Source organism: Carassius carassius, chromosome 22 (assembly GCF_963082965.1).
Source record: "Carassius carassius chromosome 22, fCarCar2.1, whole genome shotgun sequence".
Lineage (NCBI taxonomy): Eukaryota > Metazoa > Chordata > Actinopteri > Cypriniformes > Cyprinidae > Carassius > Carassius carassius.
Genome location: NC_081776.1, coordinates 3540506 through 3568495, shown reverse-complemented (window position 1 = coordinate 3568495; position 27990 = coordinate 3540506). Strand labels below are relative to the sequence as shown.

Genomic DNA, 27990 nt, shown 5'->3' with positions numbered 1-27990 from the left:
CAATCCATTATTTGATTATAAAAGTTATTTCAAGAGTGTCGAATGTGCGCCCGGTGGATCGACAGGCAGACGGCTATTCCACGTGTATGTGTGACACGTCACTCAGTAGCTCGAGTACGGAAGTGTTCCACGGATCTGCCATCCGACAGACAGCGCTACTAAAGTATTTCATCCACAATGGGTATGTCTGCGTGAATTCAGTTATATTTTGCTGGATATAAGGGACAGCTCATTTTAAAACGTTTTTAATACGAACGCTTTTCTGTGTGCTTACAAAGTGAAATTTGTTCATCACGCACTGGTTCGACTGGTGATGCTAGTCTGTTTGCATTACAGATTACAAAATAATTTATTGAAAAGCTCAATTTTATTTATTTGCTTTACATTTTCCATTTTGATTATAGTCTAGTATGATTCTGATGTAAATTGCATTACTCCATGTTTTTCTTCATTAATTTGTTTTATAATTTTTTTACAGGGGGCTTCTTTTCTAGCCTCTTCTCAGGCCTGTTCGGCACCAGAGAGATGAGGATCCTCATTCTAGGTTTGGATGGAGCTGGAAAAACCACCATATTGTACAGACTTCAAGTGGGAGAAGTGGTCACCACAATTCCCAGTACGTGTTTATGATGTTTTATGTAAGCAGCTTCATACACGAGATGCAGCGGGAACTAATCTTCTGTTTTTCAAACACAGCAATTGGTTTTAATGTGGAGACTGTGACATACAAGAACTTAAAGTTTCAAGTGTGGGACCTCGGTGGACAGACGAGCATCAGGCAAGATGTTTTCATTCTCCTTTGTGTTATACAGATTGAGAAAGAAAGAAACCAAGCTAAAACTCATGTCTTCTTCCTCCACAGGCCTTACTGGCGGTGTTATTATTCCAACACAGATGCAGTGATTTATGTCGTGGACAGCAGTGACCGTGATCGGATGGGCATTTCCAAATCTGAGCTGGTGGCCATGTTGGAGGTCAGATGTGGTTTCTGTTACATAACTTCCTATTATTAAGCTGTGTTTCAATTACCTTTGTGGAATGGAAATGTTCTATGGATGGCAACAAAAGATGCCAATAAAGAACCTTAAAGGGTTAGTTCACCCAAAAATGAAAACTGTCATTAATGACTCACCCTCATGTTGTTCCAAACCCGTAAGACCTCCTTTCATCATCACACAGTTTAAGATATTTTAGATTTAGTCCGAGAGCTTTCTGACCCTCCATTGAAAATGTATGTACAGTATACTGTCCATTAGAGCCCGACCGATATGGATTTTTGGGGGCCGATGCCGATATTAACTCGAAAAGAGCCGATTTATAAGCCGATATTTTGATTTTAAAAATAATCTGGATATTAGACCCATTTCCTATAAACTGCATTTACACAACATTCAATAGCAAAATATCTGCCTGTTCTATGTATGTGGGCTGTATAAACCATTTTCCAGAATGGACTATGTTAAAAAAAAGCCTTAGATTACAGTCTCAATGACTAAACAATTGCACATCAAAAGTATATATTTTTTAATGATCAAAAAACAGTTTGGTTTTAAACATTTAACAATTTTACTTTCTTCCAGTTGAAGCTGGTTTTAACAGTCTGTGTGTTTACTGTAAATAAATTATAATACTAAAGTTAAAGTATTTGCAGAAGTAGTCCCACACTTTGCTGCTACAGCATTCACCTTTTTCAGCCATCTGTAGGCAGAAAGAAAGACGGAGAAAGAATAAGCATGTGTATTAATAATATCACCATGTATCATTACTCATGTCATCATTAGAATTATAATAATAATAAACTGGGATCTCCTACATAGGCAAAATGAGAAATATATATATATTTTTTTATTTGTCAAGCAATAGGTATTACCTACTTATATTTAACAATATTATTTCAACATTTTCCTGTTATGTCTGTAAAGCTGCTTTGAAACAATATGTAAAAAAAAAAAAAAAAAAACATTTATTTACATGACCCCTCTGGTTTAATCATTTCTGACGCACCTACTGTAGTTACTGTAACTACACTATATTTGCTCTCACAGAAACATTCACAACAGACCCGTATATCTTCTCCTCTTCTCTTTGTGCAGTCTGAATCAAAACATCGTCTTGCCTACTATTACCGGAAGATTACGGAATCAATTCGAAGTTGAATGGTTAACGTTAGTGTCATGAACACACCGCTGTCAATTTTGAGAAGAACCACCTTCAAACAAGTTAATAGCAAGCATTTAAGGGGCCTGCTAAAAAGGAAGCTATTAGCGTTAACGTAACCAGCCTGAATTCACCAAATTGTTCTCTGGACCTGAGGGTAGCCTCTTCTTCCTTGCTTCTCTCTTAATTCTCATCAGCAGGACTAGCGCTATCGCTCGCTTCTTACAACGGGACAGATACATGTTTGCTGCTGACCGAAAGGAGGAACAGACTATGAAAGAGCTCCCGCTAAACGTTTTTAAAACTCCGCCTATGCCATAGCGCAGCGCAAATCGCGTTGTATCTGAAGGGCAACGCTGAGCCCAGCGGCAAGCGCCGTGCATACCGCGTACTGTGTGAAAGGCCCAATTACGCGGTCATTATGTGGGAAACACACCGCAATAGAATAAGAATAAGTTAAACGCTAACGTTATAGTTTGACCTCCTATTAACGTTCGCGCTCTTCCACTGATAAACATGGTATTATCTTTGTGGCTAATCTAATATAGCAATGCATTAGTGGCTGTAAGTGATGTTACAGAATATTTAGAAGTGATAATGATAGGACCGTTAGCTAGAACTACCACACAGTTTTTATATACAGGGTATGAACTAAATCTACAATCATTTCACATGACGAACGACAGACTCACCGTCAAAACAGTTGATCGCTTTCTTCTGTAGTGGACTTCTGGCGCTGTTGTTAACTCTGGAGCTGCAGAGCTCCCTCTGGTGGGCACACTATGCAACACTCATAACATGAGTGAAGCATGAGACTCTGTTTCTCATGTTTCATCGGCCGTTATAAATGCAGATGCCGATTTAAATGCAATTAGCTTATATCGGCCGATATATCGGTCGGGCTCTACTGTCCATGTCCAGAAAGGTAATAAAATCATCTTCAAAGTAGTCCATGTGACATCAGAGGGTCCGTTAGAATTTGTTGAAGCATACAGACCCGGAAGAGAAGACAATGCTGAATAAAGTTGTCATTTTTGGACCAAAATGTATTTACTCTGTCACATGGACTACTTTGATTATGTTTTTATTACCTTTCTGGACATGGACAGTATACCGTACATACGTTTTCAATGGAGGGGACAGAAAGCTCTCGGACTAAATCTAAAATATCTTAAACTTTGTTCTGAAGATGAACGTAGGTCTTACGGGTTTGGCACGACATGAGGGCGAGTCATTAATGACAATTTTATTTTTTGGGTGAACTAACCCTTTAATTTTTAAGGATGAAGTCATCTGTCTTGTCTTTCAGGAGGAGGAGCTGAAGAAAGCCATTCTGGTGGTGTTTGCAAACAAGCAGGACATGGAGCAGGCCATGACGCCGACCGAAGTGGCCAACTCTCTTGGTTTACCTGCGCTCAAAGACAGGAAGTGGCAGATCTTCAAGACGTCTGCTACTAAAGGCACAGGCCTGGACGAAGCAATGGAATGGTGAGAGTTTTACTTTTTTTTTTTGAGAATTTAACTACAAATCCTTTGCGGTATATTTACTAATAACTCCCATGTTCCCTCACACTTCAGGTTGGTTGAGTCACTGAAGAGCCGGCAGTAAATGCACTCGCAGAAACATCTTGTAAATAGAAACTTCAGAGACTTATTGGGTGTCCTTTGGACCAGTGACTGCATTCTTCCTGTTGTGTGAAGGCCAACCTCTCTTCCCATTTAGTACAGAGATGTTGAGCGGCATTGAATGAACTCTTCCCCTCTCTACTGATGCTTGTGTTTTTGGTAAACCCCATCAACTACAATTGTAATGTCAGAGGTGTTAGCTTTTTTACATTTGGCCTGATTCGGAATAATCATTGCAGCTCTGTTTGATATTATGTGGGTAGATATTTATGACTACCTTGTCATTTGTATGCTTTGAATTTGTAATGGCATATTTATATTTGCACAAGTACAGGGATGTGCACGCCTGTGAAATAAATATGCAGTCAACATGTATTGAATAATGCATAACCTCAAACAATGGCTGGGCTGTTTTTGCATGTTTTTATTTATTTCAAAACATTGCACAAGTTGTAAAAATGCATACAGTGTTGCAGGAACTCAGTCCTTTCACCACTGAGAACAAGAAACCCTTACTCTCGGATGCACAGATCTTCCCAGCTCTGCTGTATACATTTGGCTATGTATTAATTAGCAAAAGAAAAAAACATTAAACGGCAGCAAATGGATCAGCTGATTATAGCCAAGTCTTTCAGTGATGTGCTTTTGTGTTTCTTTGCTTTATGTCCTGTGCGCACAAACAAGATTTTCCGCTTTTTGGCCTCGTTTTTCTTGAACTGCTTCTTTATCTTCTTTCTGGCAGCAACGTCAGGATTTACAACAGCCTTTTAAAAGGAAGAAAGCATGTTTAAAGAAGTGAACATTTTTTATTCTGTTATAAAGATGTGTAACTTGGAAATTAAACATTATTGCTTATTTAACAATAGTGGTTTCTAAATACTAGAAAAGGAACCGATCACACACTTCAGTTTTGAGCATCTCAGTGCTTCTTACCTGCATGGCCTTGGCTTTTTTGCGTGAGGTTCGTCTCTGAGAGGCTTCTTTCTGCACTGCGGCGAAAGCCAGAGAGAATCGCTCCAGACCGACCAGCTTCTTCAACAACTCGATCAACTCCTGAGCCAGATTCTTCAGTGTGGGGTCTGAAACAAGACCAACAGAATGAGAGATAAGTGAAATGTCAGTATCAGCCACATAGTCAATAGTTGGGGAAGTGACGACATGCATCTAGTTGTCAAATTCTAATTTAGTTTTAATTTCTATTTTACTTTCAAAAATGTCAGCTGTTTTGCTATATGGAATTAGGAAATAGTTTAACCTTGCAAAAACAAGAAATGGGTCTTTAGGTAGATAGATCTCATTTATCTAATCTTTTTTTCTTTACATATTTATAAAAAGTTTGCATATGTCATCTTGGTTGAGTATCATGTTTGATTCATCAGGCTCTTATGGCTCCTAGTGTGCTCTCAATTTTATTTGTGATCAGAAATATGCAATTTGCTGTAGTTGCTGATACGTATATGGGCAAAATTTACCAAATCAAATTTTGATTTGTAATGTTATTCAGTGAGATCTTTATTATGTGTCTTAGATTATATATATATGCATAGATTAAGGATCTGTAGTTTTAATATCAAAGATTTTATAAATTTTGCATATCAAATATGATACAGCAGACGGTTAATGATTTAAAGTGATACTGAAATGTACTGTGCATCAACAACTGAAATCTTTTTTTTTTTTTTTACTGAAATATATTTGTTTAGCATTGGTTTTTTGTTTTTAGATTGAAAAAAAACCTCTTCTTCCCAGACAAGGTTTTTCTGTTTCTCGTGTGAGGACTGACCTTGGTCTGCATACGTGCTGTCCAGCTCTCTGTAGAGAGGAGCGATGATAGTGGTCAGATACGGCCCAAGTCGATCTTTCCCGAGATCCACAGCTATTGCTCCCAAGAACTTAAAAACACAAGTTCTCTAAAAAAAAAAAAAAAAAAAAAAACTGGTGAAACTGGTTTACCTTTGCAAACAGTTGCTTAGCTCTCATCCCTGAGCTGGAGATCCTCAAATCAGAGGACGTATCTGTATCATTCAGAGATATGAAGTCTAAACAGAAAGGCTGATTTAAACCCACCTTCAAAGGCACTTTCGGTGTGTCTGCTGCTTCTCTTTTGGCCAGTAATGAAAGCTTCTTCATCACCCAGAGAAGAGACGGAGGCTTGTTCTCATTCTGTTCATCCTCAAGCTTCTGCTTCTTATCTTCCTCCTCTTCGTTCTCCTCCATGTTATTAGTCGTGTCTTTCTCCTCACCCTCTTGTTCTTCAGCTGGATTCACGGTGTCAGACTCAGGTGAGATGAGGTAGATCACCTTAGCCACGTAAAGTAAGTTCTTCACCACCTGATCAAGGAACACATAACAACAGCTCCATCAAATCACCAGTGAAGCTGCTCTGACCAGTTAACTACAAATCATATGCTCTCCCACAAAGACCCCGCCCTTTGAAGATGAGCCAGCCAATCCAAAGCCAGGTAATCAGATCATTTTATTAAACCAAAGAGAAATAAACCCACATTTTTAGGTCACAAGCTCTAACATAACTTGTCAAGAAATGTAAATTGAAACCTGAAAATTGATTAAATTATTTTAATACAGTTAAAATGTTTTTTACAATAAAAAATTGTTAATTTTAAACCAGGTGTTTACACATTTGATAAAACTAAAAAAATAAACAAAATAGGAAAACAAAAGGTTTAATCAATGTAGGTTATAAAGGTATACTGAGATAAACTGAATCAACGACTTGTAATTATTATTATTATTTTTTTTTTTTACAAAAAAAAGTATGTTTGTTTATGATAATTCTTCCATTTAGGGTTCTAGGTAAAAAAAAAAAAAAAAATGTAAGAAAATTAAAACAAATGTAATTTAATAATTTGATGAAATAATTTAAATATAATTTCATGTAAATAAATGTATTCATATGATTAATATTATTAAATATTAAAAGCTACCCAGAAAGTCTGGAAAACAAATTAAAATAAGAAAAAAAAATGCTAAAACTTTCAAATTAATCCACTAACATGATCAACATTTTCTGATTACATTTTTTTATAAATTACAAATATTTACAGAATATATTTAGTTAAACAAATGTACATTATTACATACATATAATTAAAACACAACGAAAACACTTTTTTTTCTTTTTCATTATTTCATACCTGCTCTCCAGCAGAAATATCCAAGAACTTGGACTGGAGTTGGTAACAGAAGGACAGGACCAGCTCTCTCATCTAACAGTTTATAAAACAAAAGTATTAATTAATTCAGTCTGTCTTCATGAAATGAGCGTTTAAAGTGCAGGTTCTTGGGACTCTTGCCTTCTGAGACAGGTTTTCAGTTAGAGAAGCGCTGGCCACAGGCTGCGTGGTTTTACTCGTGTTCTCCTGTGAGCTCCATAAGGCCAAGAGCTCCTCTGGTTTATGAGTAGCAAACAGCAAACCTAAGATCTGAGACGCCGTCAGCCAGACCCAGCAGTGAGGGTAACGTAGATGGGAATCAATATGACCTGGAGAGATAGAGAGAGAGAGCAAATGATGCATCTCAGGTTCCTTTATTAACACTGACTTTATCCATCTGTATGTGTTCATACTCCAGATGTTGCTGAGTAGGTCTGCAGGTTTGTGGAGCTCCAGAAAGCCGCAATCTTTGATGAGTTTGACGATGAGCGTGAGATAACAGAACAGCAGTCTGTCTGCAGCCTTCTCATCCTCCTCTTCCTCAATCTGATCAATCACGTCGTGGTCATTATCAATGCAAAGAGACTCGAACAATGCATCCACATACTATAAAACTCTGCACTCACGTCCTCAAAGTTGGAAGTGTGGATCTCTTTCTCAATGAGAGGTATCAGGACATCCAGTCTCCGGTTGAACTTTTCCCCTTCAACTTCCACAAACAGCCCACAAACCTGAGCTCCGAGTCGCCGCAGAGCCGGCTACAAAACCCCAAAGACGCAAACCGTTAAGACCAAAACACACTTCCACAGACCGTGTACACCTTTTAGTTTTTCTTCTCACCTTCTCGCCCGTAAGCCAGGTGTTGACCAGGTTAAACATGGAGTTCTGATGCTGTAGATCCAGCTGATTCAGAAGAGACTTGATGGCCAGAGCCACCATTTTCTTACAGGCTGCAGAATCGTCGTTTAACATGGCCAGCGACAAAGGCACAAAAAACAAACCGCAGTGCTCGTGCAAGAGAGCCTGTGAACAAACAACACTGTATGACAAACACCAAGTATAGGATAATCTTTTGCATGTTTACTTACACTCAAGTGTACTACAAGTGGTAGCTAATATATTTTTTACATACAAATATAGTATGTTAAAAGTGCATTTTAGTTCATATTCATGGTGTCTCAAAATAGCACTGTTGAGAACCCTTAGATGATCTTAAGTTTATCTTATCTTTTTAGTATTTTAATTACAAAATTAGTGCACGAAAATAGAGTACTTTAGGTACATTATGGAAGTGCACTTGTTTTTCACCTGGGTTACCCAACAGGAATTCACTAAATCATGCCAGATTGGAGCGAGGATTTTTTTATTGAACAATAGTGGAATTTCTGAGTAATTAAACTCATTAATTGACAAAGAAACTCTTTCCAGAGACAAAACAAGGGTTTTATTTTTTTTTTCAAAATAACTTCCTCTGCACAATAAGGACTGTGCATTAATGTATGAAATGTTCAGGATCTTTAAAATAATTTATATTAAAAAACATTGTTCCTTGGAATTAAAATAATGAATAAAAAAAAAAAAACTGTCTAGTTGTCAAGGCAAAATTTTTCATATTCGTGTAGTTACAAAAAAAAAAAAAAAAAAAGTACAAAAAAAAATACATATAGAGACTAAACTTAAAATAAACAAAAAAAATAAAATATAAAATAATAAAAACTACTATAGTATCTCAATGATATTAAATAATGTAAAGGTTTCTCTCAACAATGTTAATATTAGAATTGCACGACCATTTCGGTCTGTTCTTACAGTACCTGAGGAAATTTCTGGAAAATGAAAGCCATCAGCTCCAGGGCAGACTGTCTCCCAGTGTCATATTCATAACTGAGGAGAAAACAAATCCTTTAATTTGCATGACATGAAGGATCAGTTGACATCTGCCTGTTCGTGATCAGCTGCTCTTGACTTACGTGAGCTGAGACACTATGAAGTCAAAATGATTCCGGAGTTTCTTGCCCAGTGGATAGTCCATCAGGTACTTCAGATAGATCTGCGGTCACAGCAGAGGACAGACATTAGATCTGACAAGCAGAACCCTGGAAGATGATGATGAAGAGTGGATATCCCAACTGACCTGTCTGCAGCGCATGCGGACCTGCTCGTTTGACCCGTCGATGGCAAACTTGGCCACTTTTTTCATCACATCCTCCATCTCCGGCACCACCAGTTTCCTGGAGAGGATCGCCTGCAAGACGGATAAAGCATTCAGTGCCATGCTGTTTCCAGGACTACTGGAGGAGCATTTCTAAAAACCTTTCTGATTAACACTCATTCATTAATCAATCTTGTTGACAAAAAAAAACTTCCATCATTTTGCATCAAATTTTACTTTACAGCAAGAGCGATATCTAACAGAAGAGCATTAGCAGTGTTATTTTACCATCACTGATAGACTATTACACTTAATTCTTATGAATTCTAATTTTATTTGTATTTTTCCACAGATTTCATTTAATTCCGGCAAAAGTTTTAGTAATTTTGTTGCGTTTTTTTGTCATTTTTATTAGTTTGTTTTTTCAAAGTCTACATCCATGTAGTTTTTATTAAATGTTATTTTTTTTTTACTTTTAGTTTATCTAGTTGTCGTTATTTTAGTATTGCAACCAAATAAAAATGATACCATAATTGGCAAAATTTTTATTTAAATACAATTGAGATATTATTAGTTTTTATTCATATTCTACATTTGTTTTCATTTTTTTTATTTTAGTTGCCATGTTTGAGTTTTTTTTATGTCAATGTAGTTTTTAATAAATTTAATATAATTTTATATAAAATATAATATTTTATTTTTATAATAAAATCATTTATTTTAATCATTTTGTTTTAGTTCTATCACGACATCAAGTGAAACTAAATTAAAATAAGAAATGTTGGCAACTAAATCTTTTTTTCATATTTCAGTTAAAATTAATTTCTAGGATAGACATGCGTTTATGGTTTCAGTTTCAGTTAGATTGGAAACTAGCTGAGATTATAAGCTTAAATAAGTGTTTAAAATATTTTATTTCAGTTCATGTTTATTTTATTTCAAGTAAGATATTTTTTAGGATTTTGGTTTTTGAGCTAACGATAATAAACCTGAGCATAACTCGTAAAATGTGCATTCACTCTAGAAATGTATGTTTTAGTGCTGTCAACGTTAACGCGTTAACGCATGCGATTAATTTTTGTCTGGTTTAACGTGTCAAAATATTTAACGCAATTAACGCAGCATCCGTATTTTCTGCCATCCGTTGGCTAGCTTTACATTATATGATCACGCTCTTATTCATTTAAATGCTTTTAAACATTTCAAGCACGGCAAGACAAAAGAGAATGCGCTGTCTGTGAATGCCCTTATGTGAACACATACACACGTACACACACACACACACACACACACACACACAATGCATAGACAGGGCGCCAGAATCCAGTTCTCTTAAGCGCTTGAACTAACAATAATGTCGATTATCCTCATAAGAGCAATCTTAAATGATTTATATAAAGTCTAAAATGAACAAAAAGAGTTGTGAGAGAATGAGGCGAGATCCATAGACAGTATATAAACGGTGGGATCCGCGTGTCTGTCTGCTCTTAAAGGGACAGCAGCCAATAAAGCTTCCTGTCAGTAAAGTTAAAGAACAAAGGGAACAGAGAAAATGACTCGCTGCTCTTGACTAAATAACTTTTGTAGCTTTAATAAGGATTTACTATTTAATTTATAGTTTATGCAGTGCAGACTGCATATAACTTTGATAACTTTATTACATTTCTGTATATTTCCTAACTGTTAAGACAGGAAGGGCAGGAGTAAACATGACATTTATTATGTTAGCATTGTTTTAAGCTTACTTAAATTCAAAACTGTTATATTTTTGAAGCCTAATAATAAATGTAAAAAATAAAAAAAAATCAGTAGCTGTATTAATATCAGTAATACTGGCCTTCATTCAAAAAAAGATGCCATTTAAACAAGTATTTAAAATATACTGTCTTTATGTTGTTTCTACATTAATTTGATTAACTGTGAAATTATTACATTAAAAAATATATTAAAAACGTACAAAACATTTCTTTTTTTATTGCGATTAATCACAGAAAAAATGTGTGATTAATCTAGTTAAAGTTTTTAATCGATTGACAGCACTAGTATGTTTTTTTATATATTTCCACAGGCTCTCCTTGACCATGGGAGTCCCCTCAGTCAAGTGAACTTACCCTCAGGAGGCCAAACGCGGTGGCTTGCCGTGAGTTATCATAAATGTCCTCCTCAGCATATCCCAGAAGCACTTGCAGCTGTGTTTGTGTTACAGGTTTTGTCATGCTCTTCACCAGCACAGTTATGGCCTATAAAACAGAATATTTCTTGCTGGATGATTCACATTTAGACTTCAAAATGAGAACGTGAGATTAGTGTCTCTTGCACCTTAAAGCAGTTCTGAACCAAGTGGAAGTTCTCTCCGCGGCCGGCTCCAGCTTTAGCGTAGTCCTTCAGCAGGACAAAGAGCTGCTTGGTCAGCTGATCGTAATTCTGCTCCACCGCCGGCAGAGGAAACTTCAGGATCCAGATGAAGGCCTGCAGAGCCTCGGTTATCACCTGATGTGCACAAGACAGCTTGCTGTATTCATGCGATCACAGGTATATAAAGAAACAGCAGAGCAGGAAAAACGATTACCCACAATAAAACACATGAATCAAAAGACGGGCAGGACAGACCTTCACATGCATGGAGTTAAGACAGTCCAGGAGGAGAGGTACGAAAGGATCCAACATCTCCTTTACTGACGGGACAGAGGAGTTGATCTTTGAACTCTTCAGACTACAGTGAAGCAACTGTGAAAGAGACATTTTGGTGCTTAAAGCGATATCTGAGAAATATTCAGTGGTTTTCAAAGTGTGTAAGACTTTTTTTTTTAAATAAATAAATAAATACTTTTATTGAGCAAGGGTGCAGTAAATTGATCAAAAGTGACTGTAAAGACTTGAAAAGGATTTCTATGCTGTTCTTTTCAACTTTCTATTCATCAAAGAATCCTGGAAAAAATTATTTCAGCATTAATAATAATCAGAAATGTTTCTTGTGCAGCAAATCAGCATATTATACTGATTTCTGAAGGATCACTGAAGACTGGAGTAATGATGCTGAAAATACAGCTTTGTATCACGGGAATAAATTACATTTTAAAATATATAATAACAGAGGACAGTTATTTTGAATTAAAATAATATTTCACAATTTTGCTGTTTTTACTGCATTTTTGATCAAATAAATGCAGCCTTAGTGATCATAAGAGATGTATTTCACAGCACAACCTAAAGTGGCTGCTTGTAAATTAGCAAACAATTTACCGGTAATACAGATTGATATACAATTGCCTAAATGCTGTTGAAGTGCAATTTCTGCTTGAGATTGAACCTCATACATTCTCCCAGCGCTCAATAAGAAACCAGTGTGTTATTTTCTTACACTGAGCCCTGCTTCCACCAGGATGTGCATGTTTGTTCTGCTGCTGATGGCTGCTTTCGCTCCTCCTCTCTTAGGATTGGCCGGCAGCAGTAAACAGCTCGGAGGAGGCAGGCGGGGATCTGGAGGGGGACGTCGCTTCTCTCTGGGTGAATATGGGATGTGGAATTGTTCAAATTAGAGCGGATTAAATCAATTCTAATGCATCTCTGAGTGAGTGTGTGTGACGTACTTGTTTTTGCTGGTGATGAGCGGCAGACTCTCACTGACGAGTCCATGGCTGAGCAGTAGGATGGACTGAGGGCTCATGCTCTGATTGAGCAAAAGTCCCGCCACAATCCTCCTGAGCACAGCATGCACTCGCCTCGACACCTTCAGACTGGCCGTGTTTTCAAGCATCTAGAAAGCGGAAGACCTGATTAGTCTCTTGAGAAATCGTGAGCCTTGTGTAGATGCAGCTTATTGGTTATGTACCTCTTTGAGTGGCAGGATGAGGTGAATGACGCGCTCCTGACTGCAGAACTGGCCGAGAAGCTCGTACGAGTCGGAGCTCTTGCTGTGACGGGCCTCCATCACTTTGGAAACGATTCCTCTGATGTCCTTCTCCTCAGCTACAGCCCCGAACAACTCGTTGTTGAAGATCTAGGAAGGATGCGGAGAGTTAGTGGATAAGAGGCATGATTGTTTGAAAATATTATTGAAAATGTAAGTGCCGTTTACCGTGATGAGCATGTCCATGCATGGGTCGAGATCCCCTCCATTCAAGGATGGTTTTAGGACAGAGAGCAAATGGTAGACGGTGAAGGTCAAAACATGGACCTGAAAGGACAGATTACACACGGGTCAAAGACATGGTGCTCGTTTGGTTTGGTTCAAGTCTTTCAATTTATTCAAAAACACATTTCAAATTCAATTCAAAAGACACAAACGTTCTATGATCAGCATTCATTTCGATGTCTTGCATTTCAAGTTTGTATATCCATTTTTTTTGTAGGCTGAAATTCTTTGTCATAAGCATAGCAATTATAGCACAACCTTTTTTTTTTTAATAAAAGGCTGTGATTTTTTTATGTATCATTTTATTAAAATGTAAATAACATTCATATAAAAAAATTTCTGACAAAAAACTTTAGTATTTTTAAAATAGATCATTTTATGACATGTTCATTCATGCAAAATCAATATATAAAAAAAATAGAACTTCAATAAAAAATTTTTTTTTAAATATAATACTTTTTAAAGTTTAGTTCATCAAAAATAAAAGTTTAAGATTAAATATAAGTATAAGGTTTTAATTCGAAGAATATTTTTGAAACATTTTAGAAAATGATTCAAATATACTGTACACACTCAAGTGCATTTAAAGTGTAAGAGGAATATATTTTTTTTTACTTTAAATTTAAGTCTTTATTATTTTTTTGCTTTTTGATACAAAATGTAAAAGTAGTAGATATTTACATAAATATATTTCCAAACTGTCTGAAAACAGCATCACATATCCAAAGATTACATTATTATTGTCTTATGAATTACATTTTCTAAATCTGTAGAATTTAAAATTTTCTCCTCAACCATATTCGTCATCGACACTTATAATTTGGGAAATACTCTCTTCTTGTATGATAGATTGCTATGTACATGTATGATACAAGTGCTAATAAATACAATATTTTACCTGATACCCCTTCACTAAGACCGCCTGCAACTCGCTGAGCAGATAATGAAGATATTGATGCCCAAGCGACTCTATGATCTTCATCAAAGTATTTCGAGCCACATCACGGATCTCCTGGAAACGGCTCCTCAGGTGGACGCACACTTTCAGGAAGATGCTGCATATATATATATATATATATATACACCAAACTGACAATAACTGTGTGTTCTGATCAGAGGTTGCATTAACTAAAAATGTTCTTGCAGTGATGCACACTCAAAATTAAAGAAATGGTGGAATATTTGCAGTGCAACTTATGATCAATCCCTCACACACTCGCTTTTATTTCGAAAACGGGTAATGATAGTGCAAACAAACCCTGGCAAGTTGGCTTCCATGACATCCTTTGGCAGAGACTTCATGAGCTGAATCATGGCGAATGCAATAGGCACTCTGGCCACTTCTTCATCTTTCACTTCCTTAGACTTAACCATCTTGTGCTCGTCGTCTCGTTTAACCTGCGGAAACAAACATCAATAATTTCAATAAATGTCAAAAAGTGACTTCTTTACTTCATTTTGCATCTCAAGTAAATATATTCTGACTTAAGGATGTTTGCATATTTATATTGGAAAAGACAAAAATACTGAGGAAGATGTTCATTTCTTAGCAATGCATGCAATGTTTAATGCCATGGCATCATGAATTTAAGTCTTTCTGCTCTGCTCTGATTTAAGACTTTATAAGACCCACAGAAACCCTGTATAACACACAATACTTGTCTGTGCCATCTATTTTTGGGCTATTGATTCATCACAGAACAAGCGAACAACAAACTCTGATGTAATCATCTGTGAGTCTTCAATTGTTAGTTATATCCATTGTAAACTTTAGACAGCAATACACTTCACTAAGAGCTTTCAGTCTTGCTCTACGTCAAACTCAACTCTAAGTATATGAGCTCAGACCTTTGCTGTCAGGCACTTGTGAAGTTTGGGCAGGACGCTCTGAGTGACCGTGTGATGAATGGTGGAAATGAGCGTCTGTAGATCCCGTTCACTCTGTGGAAGACCACTGCTGACCACAGGGAGAACTTTCTTCGTCTGGCTCTTTTTGCCTTCTTTTGGTTTGGCAGGGCCTTCCGTCTCTGCATCCGTTGCTATGGAAACTGCTGCTCCAGCCTCGGTGGTTTCCATGGCATCTTCAGCATCACTTTCATCCGTGTCCATGGCTTCCGCTGCCTCGTCCTCAGCCTCTTCCACAACACTGGGCTCTGAAGCGAATAGGTGATGTTGGTCATGTTAAGTTCCATGTTGGTGAACAGGACGTTTAATGCGGCTGTTGTGGCACTCTTACCCTCCATCTTCTTGTTCTTGGCCGTCTCGATTTCTTTACTGAGACTCTCATGGTCAAAGTGGAACGCATCAAGAACAGTCAGCAACAAGCTACGCCAATGAAAAGAGTCAGGAAAATCATTCAATGTCATAATGACAAAAACATCACAGAAAAAGCATAAATGCACAGGAAGTGTACCTGACAGCCAGTTTCTGCTCAGCTATTCCGGTTTGTAAAATATGGACGAAGTGTTTGAGGTAGTATAAGTACTTGGACCAGGTCAAGCGTCTGCACACGGCTCCAATAACTTCCACGGCGGCTGTTGTCATGGGTTCATACTGAGAGAACAGAGAATTGATTTGCTTACAGCACAGTCAACAGAACTGACAGAACAAAATATGACCTGACTAGGTAACCACCTTCAGCAGTTTTTCGTCAACTAGAGCGATCATGGCATAGGGCATGATGTAATTCTGCATGGAGCGTGATGACATCACAATCTTGCCCTCCGTCAGCTGCCTGGCGAACTTCCTGAGCGCTCGACCCCTTCTGTAAACCTGAAAAAACAAACAGGCTTCTCCATTTTCTGTGTTTTGAGATGGGACAATGTCAAATAAGGGCACAGATTTTACATATTTACAGAAGTTACATATTCATAAATAAGATGTATATATATATATATGTATATATATATATATATATATATATATGTATGTATATGTATATGTATATGTATGTATATATATATATATATATTAGTTTAATGTGTTTATTTTAGTTAAAAAAGAATTTTTTTTTTAATTTTAATTACTTTTATAATGGAGTTAAAAAAATTAATGAAACAGACACTTTTTCTCTTTTATACCTGTATGTGCTTCATATGCTCGAAGAAATCGGACTCGAGATCATTATAGTCTGTCAGCTGCACCAGATCATGAAACTCAGATCGGTTTGGGAAGGTTTTCACCAGGCAGGCCAGAACCGTAGTGTAATCATTTCTCACACTCTGTGATAAAAAGAAAGGCATAAATGTGTGAAATGCACGTAAAATGGCCACACAGCGTTGAAGTACCAATTGTAAGTTAACATATCACTGGTTTTCACCTCAGTCTTGCTCTTCAAACCCTTTCGTATTGCATCCAGTATGGTGTACTGCACGATCTCCTTGTATTCTGCCTCTGGGCATCCGACTTCAGAGAGCTGCGTTATTACAGCTGACAAACACATGGTGGCGCTGTCTGCCAGAGACATGTCACCGATCTGTCTCGGAAACACACCAGAGGCATTCAAAGCTCAATGCAAGTCAAGAAACTAAAATATACACAAACAGATATTTAGAGGGTAATAGTAACATCACAAGAACAGTCACCTCTAAGGAATGGAAACAGTTGTGCATGATAGCAGTCAGGTATCTCATATCCAGAGTGCTCATCTCTTTAATGAGCTTGGTGACCTTCTGGAACGCCACGAGACGCACGTCAAAGTGAACCTCGTCCAGATGGCGGCTATCAAACGCGTTGAGCTGGAGAAGAAACAAAGAGGCAGTCAAATCTGAACATGATTGGAAGAAATAAAACTAAATCTGTGTCTGATTGCTTCAATGAACCCTCACCTGAATCACAACATCTGTGATGTACTTCAGTTCAGCATCCATGTCTGACAGAGTCTGTAGAGAGACATATTCAAGGAGTCAGGAAGAGTTTGGAAAGATTTAAAGTGGTGCTAAAGTGACCTAGAGATGCAGAAACTGACTAGAAACGCTTCACACAGAGCCTGACGAGGAAGTCTGTTGTGGATGATGGAGAAAAGCTTGCTGAGAGGTTTGAGGAACACGCTGGGCTCTGAACACTGTCTCAACAGATTCTTCACCGTACCCAGGATGTCCAGCTCCGTTTCCTGAAAGAAAGAAAAAAAAAAAAAAAAAAAAGACAAACATGACACATAAAAGATTTTATTATGTTTTTGCTCACCAAGGCTGCATTTATTTGATCAAAAATACAGTAAAAACTGTAATATTGTGAGATATTATTATGCATTCATTTAAAATAACATCTTCATCTGGATATATTTTAAAATGTAACTTGTGCCTGTGAACGCGAATGATTTTCAGAATTCTTTAATAAATAGAAAATTCAACAGCATTTATTTGAAATGTCAAAAACATTAGAAAAATCATAATATTGTATGATACCGGTTAAAGGTTTGGAATTATTTATAATGTACCTGAACAGAACTGGGTTTGTGAAGGTAAGGCAGAAGCAAACCAATGAGTGTTGAACTCTGTTCTTTTTCAGCCACAAATCTACTGATCCTGGAACAGAATGAAAACCATTAAAGCAAACTTTTTTTTAAGTTTACATCACATGATGTGGACTTCTTCGAAAAATAATGATTACCAAACCTTTATGATAATATTTCTTTGTGTGAACGGCCGATTAAGAAGTGTGCGTATAAACAGATTATATGAACATACTTTGAGAGGATGTTGAGCTCTTTGCTGACTTGAGATCTGAATTGCTTCTTCTTGAGGCGTTCAGAGTTACGCACGACTCCGCTGAGGTACTGCAGCAGTGCTGGGATGTGAGGAAGGAGCAGACGGCAGCCGATAGTCAAAGAATCTACCCGGAGAACAGAAACAGAGATGTTGAATAACACAAAATATAGTGGATACTTTAGAATAATCATTAACACCCCTGATGTCTACCTGAAACGTCACAGCTCTGAATGGGATCGGGGATCACACAGTTATTCACAATCAGCTCTGATTCATCCTCCTTGAGTTCATGGTCTGGAGTGGTCAGCAAGCTCTCGGCTATATCCATCACCACGGCCGTCGTGATGGCAGACACGTTTTTGGAGGATAACAGAGCAAACACATTGAGCAGGACATCACACTCGGGGTGGCCCGGTCTCTGCTTAGCAAGCAAAGGGAAATATCTGACAGGGAGGAAGGCAACATTTAGATTATAATAAGACTGCATTGCAATAACATTTCAAAACAGCTACAAACTATGATAACAATGGCATTGTTTTAACACTTATTACTCAAGTCCCATCTTATTATATAATGCTTTATAAAAAATAGAATGTTACAAAGCAGCTTAAAAATAAATAGGAAATGTCATTAAATATTTAAACTGACTTCACTTTCAAGAAAGCTCACATTATTCAGGTTAAGTCAGTTCGGTGTTGATTCAATTCAACCAGATGTTACAAAACTCAACAATTAAAGAACGAACTCTATCCAGCTATAAAGAAAATATTATTCAAAACTAGAAATGATTTCTTTAGGGTACCACTGTGTCAAATCCACAAACCTGTGGTTAATAAACTCACCTAGGATTTTGGACCCACACACGGATGACTTTTAAGAGGGGCGTTGGTGCATACGGGCTTTCAGTGGACAGAAGACACACCTAATGAACAAAACAGCTGGGTTACTGACTCCAGTCTTCATTTAAATATTCTGAACCTCAAAAGTGTCAAATACTGATGATAAAAAAAAAATTGACTTTTGAATTAACTTACAATGAGCCATACTTTTTCTTATTTCAGCTGACTTGTTAAAGCTACTGAAGTTATTCAGTCATTTTCTCTATTATATACACACCTTAGGCCACACCACGGCTTGAAACACAGCGTCCAGTTCATCTGCAGTGAAGCTGTAAGACTCAAATCCATCAAAGAAGTCTTGTATGCGCAGAATCCCCAGACGCCGCAAGTTCTTCAGGGGATTGATGCAACCAGGTTTGAGCTAAAGGAACATCAAAAATCAAAAACAGTAAGCTCTTGAGATCAGCACGCCCAAAAATAGATCCAACCACCACACAATGAAAAGATTCTAAAATCTGATAATGTGCTTTGAAAAGAAACACGCTGACTCTGTTTTCATAATTACCTGCTCTCTGCAATCCAGTACAAATGACACTGAGGCCGTCATGCACAGCAGGATCTGCAGAACTTTGGGCAAGTACATGTGGATGAGATGGCCCATTTTATGAATGAGCATTTCTATGGTGTTGAGAAGGCTGTGCTGGCGACCCAGAGGGAGAACAGCAGACAGGTTCGTCTCGGCTACAGCTCGTTCTACTGCAGCCAGACACACTCCTGCAAGGAACAAATTATGCATTTTCTGTTATAAGTAGATGCATCTTCAAAATCAGTGCTTGCTTTTTATCTGTCTGCTCTTTTTTTGAAAAAGTAAAATAAAGGCATTGTTGGTTTAGCTTGTTTCAATAAAAAAGTTAATTTATAAACATCCTAAATATTGTAAAGATGGTCCTCATTATTAAATAACATTCATAAATGATCCAAATAATATAATATCTCTACTATCTAATGAACTGCCAATAAGTGTATTAAAGGGGTATATTAGGATGTAATCATTTTAATAAGCTTAAATTCAAGTCGGTACCTTCAGAATGATGACAAACAGGCTCCAGCAGTAAATCTATAAACATGCCCATCTCTTCTGGCTGACAGCCTGCCAGGAAGCGCAGCACTATGGAGGAGCGTGAAGCTGTGTTCGCCTTACCCTGAAACCTATTACCAACCCTAGGGCACATCCGCCCATATAGTATCCTGCAAGAATAAATAAAAATACTAACTGCAGACACATAACATTCACATTCAGAGAAGAAACAGCAGGGGTGCAATGAAACAAACACCTCATAAGCGTGGGAATAAGTTGGGGTCTGTGTGACGGAAGTACCACGGCACCTTCCTCTGAGATGTTGAAATGGACAATCTCATCTTTAAAATGCTTGTCATCCAGAAGTCTCTCCAGATTCTCTCTGTAAATAATGGCAAAACAACAATTATCATGGACCTAAAACAAAGCCCTGGGGAACACAGCCACTGCAGCAATGTTTAAAAAAGACTTCACAGTACTGTTTTAAGCCATCATATCAATAAACCCCCCAAATATAAGTAATAAAAAAAATTCTACACAACTAGAAAGTGTTTAAATTAGTTTAAAGCATCCCCAACGTGAGTTTGAGGTTGGAGAAAAGCTCTGATAACTGGCTTAAAATTAGGTCATTGAGAGTTGCCTCAAGGTATTTTCTTCCATGCACCAATGACAAAACTGGCTCAAAATAACCCAGAGATGTGAAATTAGTATCATAATAGACTAAAAGACTTCCTGGGGCAATTGCTACATTCCGGTATCTCAGCAGTAAAAGTTAGTAAAGTAGCCAAAGAAGTCTGTTGGAAGATACCATCAGTCACTGCTCTGGATATAAAGCATTCCCTTCATAAACTGACCTAATTACTGTATAATACGGAGTTATTACAGAAAAAACATTGAATGTGGAAAGCAAGAAGAGAAGGGACAGTGCATTTTGGTGCTTTGTGTTAGAAGACTTACTTGTAAGGGAGAATGTTTGGGTCTCTGTATGTCATCAAACAGTCCAGTGCTATTTTCTGGACTTGTTGGTCTTTATGGCACAGAAGCTTTGGGTTTATACAAAGAATTAGTCTCAGCTGGCCATTCACAGAGTTTTAATGAACTAAATTTGCTTTCATAGAAAGATGGGAAACCATACCTGGGTATACAGTTCACTTAATTTTGCCTCCATAAATAAAGCTTTCGGGTTAGAGAATTTGGAGAAGACCTTCAAGTGAGCAATGAGCTGCCTGGAAAAAAATAAATGCATGTTTATGAGGACATACTTTTAGGGCATAGTATAAGTAGGAGAATTGGGACACAGCACTAGTTTGTGCGAGTATGTAACTAGATGACAAAGATGGATGTTAGAAGATAGGATCGTCTCTTACTTCGCTGCTGCTTTTCTTGGGATCTTTTTCTTGGGTTGTTTGGAATCCTCCACCTTCTCTTCATCTTCCTCCATGTCAGCATCTACCTCTTCACCCATTTCCTGCTCTGATGAAGAGCTGCTCTTCTTTATGAGGTCCTGTGTTGGAGCCACTTGCAGGTCAGCTGGGTAGAACTCATTACTGTGAAGGCAGAGAAAAGGCTGTTATGGAGAACTTTCTAAAAAGACAAATAGGTTGATCACACAAATCTCGTACACACCTGATGAAGCGCAGCAGTAAAGGGCTGAGCTCTCGACTACGTGGTTCCACTCTGTCGGGAAACTGGGCCATTGCTCGCCAAAGCAGGTTGCGGAAGTTTGTGAAATCAGTCCGCTCAGTGGGTTTCAGCATCTGGTCCAGCTGTTCCAGAAACAAAACTCCCACATCCCCGCTTTCGATCACACTGGTCCCCGAACCTCGAAGCTGCTTTGCTGCTTGATGTTGTTCACTGCATCCCTCATCATCATCTTCATCATCTGCTTGAAGCTCTTCCTCTGAGAATAAAGATTCAAGCATCTTTAAATTGAAGACTGGGGGAAAATGTAACAGGTAATGTAACAACTCAATGAAAACTCACCAGCTAGACCAGCAACCATCTCCAGGTGTTCATAATAGACCTTCCAGAATGACTTGTTGTCCATTTCTTTAGCGTGGGTCCTGAGCAGATGAAAGCATATTAAACAAAGACATAAATAATAGAGAAATAGAGAATATTGTTGGAGATACAGGGTGAGGATATGAGGATTTAAAGTCAGAAGATCAAAAATAAAACAGGCCATGGCCGTTAGCATGAAACTTACACCAACAGATCAATAACTGCATCCCAGAGAGGTCGGAAATTGACAAACAGCATTGCAATAAGATAACGAAGAGGAACCTATATATAAAAAAAAACACACACACAAACATCTGTAACAATGGCTTTCAAGGATATTTCTATATTTGACAGTAAAAGGCATTATCCACCTCATGGAAAGGTCCTTTAGGCACACAGGGCTGCACCAGGTCATGACGGAGTTTACGAAGGTGTAGTAGTTTCTCCCTGTAGTCCTGCACTGTGGCCGGGACCTGCTCTGCCTGCAGACACACGGCGAACACCGTCTGCACATTTGAGCTCTCCTCTCCCTAAAAAGGCACAAGTTAATAAATATGTGCATGTGCTTTTCACAGCCACTGCTGTAGAAAAATCTCATAAAAATGTTACCTCTGCTGGTCTAGGAAGATCAGCCTCAAAGTTTGACATAATTCTGAGGGTCAGCAAACGGATCTGTGGAGGGCAAAAATGAACAAAACCTTGAGAATCTGTATTTTCATAACATCAAGGTCCACAGACGTACTTAATAAAGATCTGTGCCAGACAGATCTGAAAGTAGAAAGTGAAGTATACCCGGGCCTTTAACAACAACAACCCTCATTGGGCTAAACCTCACCTTTGAGATGTTGGAAGAAAAATTGGAATGAAGTATCTGGTATAATTCCAGCAGAGAATCATGGGACAGCTGAGCTGAGCAGCCGTTGAGTGCCAGTCTGGTGTAGTACAGATCTCCTAACAGCAGTGCTGAAAGATCCGTAGGGTGTTTCCTGTATTGAACGCAAGCAAAAAAAACTTAATTTAACAAGCAAGATCCATTTTACTAGATTGTTCAGATGTAAATATTTAAGCACGTACTCGATGATGTTTCTAACCAACTCCGCAGGCAGAAGTGACTGCACCGCTACCGTCTCCTTGAAGCTGAGCAGGGTGCTTAGAGCCTGTCGTGCTACAAACAGCCCTCCTAAGGGGACAGCAGGACATATTAGGAACAAACTACACCTCACAAAGTTGAAAAAAATAAGTACATGAGGCTATCAATCTTATGCATGCTTAACTGACCTCTCCCCAGAGTTTCACTGCACACCTCCTGCAGTAATCTGTTCAGAAGTGCAGTGACGGCTGGTATAACGCTTGATGCTTCTACTGGCCTGCAAAACAGTTCAATTGCTGCAATATTAAAAGACCATAAACAATAGATCTCAAACTTTCTGTCTGCAAGAAAATACTTAACTCACTCACTAATGGAAGAAGACTAACTAACTTGAGAATATTGTCTGTTTGCTTCTTTACTAATGTATTTTGCATCATCAAAATTAATCTGTTAAACTGTTTTATAAAATGATAAAATAAATGTGGCTTGACAAAGTAATTTGAATGGTACTATAAAATCATATTTGCATGATAAAATATCATAACAATTGGATTATATTAAAGTACTGATTGCCTGAGGATGCAAAAGAAGATTAGATAAAAAAAAAAATAGATCACCCAAAATTGAAGATTCTGTCATCATTCACTCACACTCAAGTTGTTCCAAACCTGTACGAGTTTCTCTCTTCTGTTTAAAACAGAAGAAGATATTTTGAAGAATGTTGGTAACCGAACAGCTGCCGGTAGCCATCGATTTCCATTGCATTTTTCCATACTTTGGAAGTGAATGGCTATCAGCAACTGTTTGGAACAACTTGAGGGTGAATAAATGATGACAGAATTTTAATTTTAGAGTGAACTTTCCCTATAACATGCAGAGGACTGTGGGTAATTAAGTCTTTACCTGACATGTGGGAGCAGCACCAGTGCAGCCCAGGGGTGAGAAAGGTCAGAGAGCGGTTGATCGGCAGGGATGTCTATGAGAGAAAGAATCTGTTGGGGAACGGAGACCAGTGGACCAGTGGACCTAAAACAGAATTTGGAATTTTAACAGGTGTGTATATATATTCAAATTCAATGTATTTTTTTTTTTGATTATTGAGTAGTTTTTCCCAGCTCTTACCTGACAGTGAAGACCAATGGGTACTTTTCAAAAGCCATGGAGCCATCTGTGGGGGGCGGAGCTTTGGACACAATCAGTCCAACCAGCAGCTCCAGAACCAGCTGTCGGTTTACAGAGTCCTCCATGCAGAAGAGCTGCTCCAGATACTGCAGCAAACTGGGCAAGAACAACTGGAGACACACACACGAGCATTAAAAGAGCTGGAAGGTGCTCTTGAAGACCGCAAGTCCTGCTTATACTTACCTGCTCAAACTGTTTCAGGTCAAACATGTCTTTGGTAAAAGACAATATGAGGTCTCGGTCCATGCCGCTACTGAACACCTGCATATATGGACCAGAGAGGAAATGAGGTCAACAGGAAATCAGATTGGAAAAACATTTGTGTTGGTGAACATTAAACAAACCTTCTTCACCAGTTCACTGATGCTGCTGGCAGGTAACGACAGATTCTCTCCCATCAACAGAGCCGAGACCACTTGTAAAAGCAGCCTGTGGCAGGAGTAGGACAGTCCTGGTGCCTGAACTAACTGAAGAAGTGTCTGAATAACAGAAAAAAACATATCAGAGGTGCAACAGCACTCAAGAAGAACTGTGCTACAGACACACACACAGATCCACACCTCACAAACAGACTGTGGTTTTGTGATTTTTGCTCCTTTGCGATGCTCCACAAGCGTATGATAGATGTACAGAATCCTCTCCAGGTGCTCATTAGCCTGAGCCGCATTGCTCGTCTCTAACTTTCCAAGAACGTCTTTCAGAGAGCCCTGAAAACCACAATAAATTAATAAATAAATTAAATAAAAATGTTTTCATATAATTAAAATCTAACAATGTATCTATTTAAATGAAAATGTAATAATTGATGAAGAAAATGTAATAATTGATGAAGTAGATTTTAAGTATATAAAAAACACATATGTGTTTTATATATACACACACACACACACACACACACATATATATATATAAAACAAATATCGTGAAATAAGCATTCTTTGCATATAATTTGCAATTATTAATTAATAAAAATGTCAATTAATCTATCTGTCTGATGCACCATCTATTACAAGATGTTACTATAGCATGTATTTGCAAAAGCGACTGAAAAACAGCAACCAATCAGAATCTAGGGTGGGTACAATCACATAATACCACATAACACATTAATAATGATAGCAAATTCAATAGCATACAGTTTGTCGGACAACCTTGATTTAGAGATTCTTACTTGTAAGGAGTCCCACAGGATCAGTAGGTGTTCTTTGTCAACATAGTTGGCTGAAGACTCAGCCATGTGATCCAGAGCTTCTTTTACTGAATCCCAAGGCAAATCAACATCCTGACCGGCTGCTGGGCCAAGTTTCTTCAACACCACTGGAAGAGCCTGATAACGACAGTCCTGCTGAACACTGACTCGCCAAATGTTAATGGTGTGATGTTTGGTTTTCTGTGATTTGAACTCACCTTAGAGGCACAGGAGTGGAACATGTTACAGACTCCTCTACACATCTCAAAGATCAGCTGACCTGCTCCTCTGGCCTTCTGAGGGTTCTCAGACAGGTTGGAGAACATAAGTGTGAAGAGAGCATCATAATCGGACACCTGTGGGACAAGAGAGACGAGCTGGCTTTAGCGACAACACAGAAGACACGGTGAAAATCATCTCAGATCTTAAAGCCTCACCTTTCTCATCAAAAAAGAGAAGCTCTCGGCAGCAAAGTTGCGGATGTGTTCCTTCTTGTGCGCCAAAAGCTTACTGTAAAGACTGGTTTAGAAAAGCAAAAGAGTGAGAAATTAGAAATTATAATTCTACAAGTTATGAATGAGATGCAAAATTCCCATGAAAGCTTATTTCCAAAATTTTGAAGAAAAAAAAAAAAAAGATATGAACTCAGAATTGTGAGCTATACTCAAATACCTTATAAGTCGGAACTGTGAGATATAAACTCACAACGTGCAAGAAAAATCGAGATATCCAAAAATACCTTTTTAATTTTTTTATTCTGTTGGAACACCACATACAGAATTGTCAACTGTAATTGTAAAAATGTCAGAATTACAACTAAACTAATCAATTTGAGAAAAAGTCAGAACTGTCAGATGTAAAATCACAGTTATGAGATTATGATTTGCGGATGTGAAATATAGATGCGAAAAGAGTCAGAAATAAACTAGAAAATTGTGAGATTGAAAATTCACAATTCTTCTATTTTTCTTTCACGGCCGAAATAAGCTTCCATATTCCTTTGAGTTTCAAAGGTAGTCTGACAGAACGGTTTTTAAACTAAAATATAATTTACCAGGGGATATTTTCTACTGAACTCGTGTTATCTGGTACTCCTCACCTGTATATCTTGTCAATATCCTTCACCATCATCCTCCACAGGTATTTGTACAGGTATGACAGACACGTGAAGGCCCATTCCAACACCTCAGTGTCTTGTGTTTCCAGTATAGACGTGATGATGATGAAAAAGTCGCAGAAATGAGGGTAAAAGTCCATCTGGAGGTCGCGAGCAAGCTGAACTACAAGACTGAGAGCAATAGTCAGGTTAACATAATATCATCTGCCTGTTAGTTAGAAGAAAGAAGAAAAAACTAAGAGTTCTCACTCTAGAAGAGGTTGGTAAGCCATGCTGTTCTTCACTGACAGGTGGGTCTTCAGACTCTCCACAACAGTGTTTTGGTGGAACACCAGCATGTTGAAAGACTGACTCTTGCCTAAAACCTCTTGAAAACACTTCTCTGTAAGAACAAACGATTGGGTTAATAATCTAAACTAAATCACTTTAACGTCACTACAACATATACAAGAGAGTAACCCGTTAATTATTAGCACTGGGATACTATTAGAGTTTTTATTCATAGTTTGAATTTTTATGTAAGTAACTCTTCAGTAAATGTCTTCATTATTATAATTCTTTCAGTTTCAGTTATTTTTTTTTTCATTAAAGTTAAACTAAACAAAAATTAGAAATGTTTTCTTGGCAACTAGCTCAAACAAAATAAGTCTACTTGTTTTTTTTTCTTCCAGTAATGATTTTTTTAGTTTATGCATTTTTTTTGTTGTTGACTAATAATAACAACCCTGATAACATACGAGATGTACAGGACATATTTTTAAATAAATCAACAGTATGTCCAGTTTCCTTATAATATACAGTGTATATTGTCACATTAAACGGTCACAGAACATGTTACTTACTGAAATTATCTGTCAAATTCAGGTCTTTCCATTTTATTAGGGCTTCATAAAAATGGGTTTCTACCTCCTGAGAAAATAAGCAGCACAATTCACCATTCAAACATTAGATACTATTATGTTGCTATTAAATAGTTATGTTATTTGATATAAACAAGTGATCTTCAAGAGTCATACCTCTGTATAACTTCCAGTTCTGTCAATGCGATGAATGACATCAATGTTTACTTTCGCGAGCCTCTCAGAAAACGTCACAAACTGGAAAATAAAAGTAAAAGATTGATGCATCAATATATATATATATATATATATATATATATATATATATATATATATATATATATATATATTTGGAAATGTGTTTGCATTAAACTACGGGCATATTCAACTTTATACACTAAACATCTTAAAATCGAAATTACAGATATATAAAACGATATGTATATGTAATAAAACATGGTAAAGTTGGTCAGATGCATGAGGCTGAGCAGCAGTTTCTAGCATGCGTTTCTCCGTTAACTTACGCGGTAAGTGTTTTCCGATTTATGAGATCGCGGCTTGGCTTTGAGTTTCATTGTGCTGTATTATAAGACCAACCAAATGCAGAATTTATGTATTTCCCGTGATTTAAAAGACAAGATACGTTATCAATGGCGATTAAATTGTCGATACGCATGCCGTATCAGGAGGCCACCATCTTGAA

At 37.6% G+C, this 27990-nt stretch overlaps 2 protein-coding genes across 2 annotated transcripts; one reads left to right on the top strand and one right to left on the bottom strand.

The window, feature by feature from the left end:
* The first annotated feature begins 42 nt into the window (after nucleotides 1-42).
* On the top strand, nucleotides 43-4564 carry LOC132098729 (ADP-ribosylation factor-like protein 1). The gene is made up of 5 exons (XM_059504873.1): nucleotides 43-181; nucleotides 479-616; nucleotides 697-974; nucleotides 3467-3645; nucleotides 3736-4564. The coding sequence occupies exons 1-5, from the start codon at nucleotides 178-180 to the stop codon at nucleotides 3764-3766; spliced, it is 630 nt and encodes a 209-aa protein (XP_059360856.1). The 5' UTR covers nucleotides 43-177; the 3' UTR covers nucleotides 3767-4564.
* On the bottom strand, nucleotides 4350-27990 carry utp20 (UTP20 small subunit processome component). The gene is made up of 62 exons (XM_059504874.1): nucleotides 27812-27990; nucleotides 27465-27545; nucleotides 27291-27357; nucleotides 26698-26830; nucleotides 26431-26619; nucleotides 25769-25850; nucleotides 25550-25687; nucleotides 25314-25469; nucleotides 24703-24849; nucleotides 24487-24621; nucleotides 24326-24403; nucleotides 24083-24252; nucleotides 23864-23986; nucleotides 23149-23237; nucleotides 22945-23050; nucleotides 22706-22856; nucleotides 22480-22542; nucleotides 22242-22400; nucleotides 22076-22152; nucleotides 21853-21932; nucleotides 21496-21769; nucleotides 21237-21416; nucleotides 21005-21095; nucleotides 20827-20912; nucleotides 20126-20251; nucleotides 19873-20039; nucleotides 19357-19565; nucleotides 19069-19212; nucleotides 18795-18874; nucleotides 18163-18395; nucleotides 17932-18076; nucleotides 17682-17769; nucleotides 17211-17354; nucleotides 17071-17124; nucleotides 16828-16980; nucleotides 16563-16718; nucleotides 16324-16464; nucleotides 15878-16015; nucleotides 15657-15796; nucleotides 15480-15568; nucleotides 15092-15396; nucleotides 14502-14641; nucleotides 14142-14298; nucleotides 13187-13285; nucleotides 12941-13108; nucleotides 12699-12865; nucleotides 12470-12611; nucleotides 11719-11835; nucleotides 11428-11598; nucleotides 11220-11348; nucleotides 9091-9201; nucleotides 8927-9006; nucleotides 8771-8840; nucleotides 7797-7979; nucleotides 7583-7714; nucleotides 7370-7502; nucleotides 7098-7285; nucleotides 6939-7010; nucleotides 5851-6114; nucleotides 5567-5693; nucleotides 4717-4862; nucleotides 4350-4547 (listed from the first exon to the last, which is right to left on the bottom strand). The coding sequence occupies exons 1-62, from the start codon at nucleotides 27860-27862 to the stop codon at nucleotides 4392-4394; spliced, it is 8370 nt and encodes a 2789-aa protein (XP_059360857.1). The 5' UTR covers nucleotides 27863-27990; the 3' UTR covers nucleotides 4350-4391.

Excerpts from the sequence above, each read along its gene's own strand:
- LOC132098729 (XM_059504873.1), top strand. Across the intron at positions 975-3,466 it reads AGCTGGTGGCCATGTTGGAG|GAGGAGGAGCTGAAGAAAGC; the intron begins GTCAGATGTGGT and ends CTTGTCTTTCAG. Across the intron at positions 3,646-3,735 it reads CTGGACGAAGCAATGGAATG|GTTGGTTGAGTCACTGAAGA; the intron begins GTGAGAGTTTTA and ends CTCACACTTCAG.
- utp20 (XM_059504874.1), bottom strand. The coding sequence starts at position 27,862 with ATGAAACTCAAAGCCAAGCCGCGATCTCATAAATCGGAAAACACTTAC. Across the intron at positions 21,770-21,852 it reads GATGGTTGCTGGTCTAGCTG|AGGAAGAGCTTCAAGCAGAT; the intron begins GTGAGTTTTCAT and ends CTTTATTCTCAG. Across the intron at positions 11,836-12,469 it reads TGGTGGAAGCAGGGCTCAGT|TTGCTTCACTGTAGTCTGAA; the intron begins GTAAGAAAATAA and ends TCTCTTTCACAG.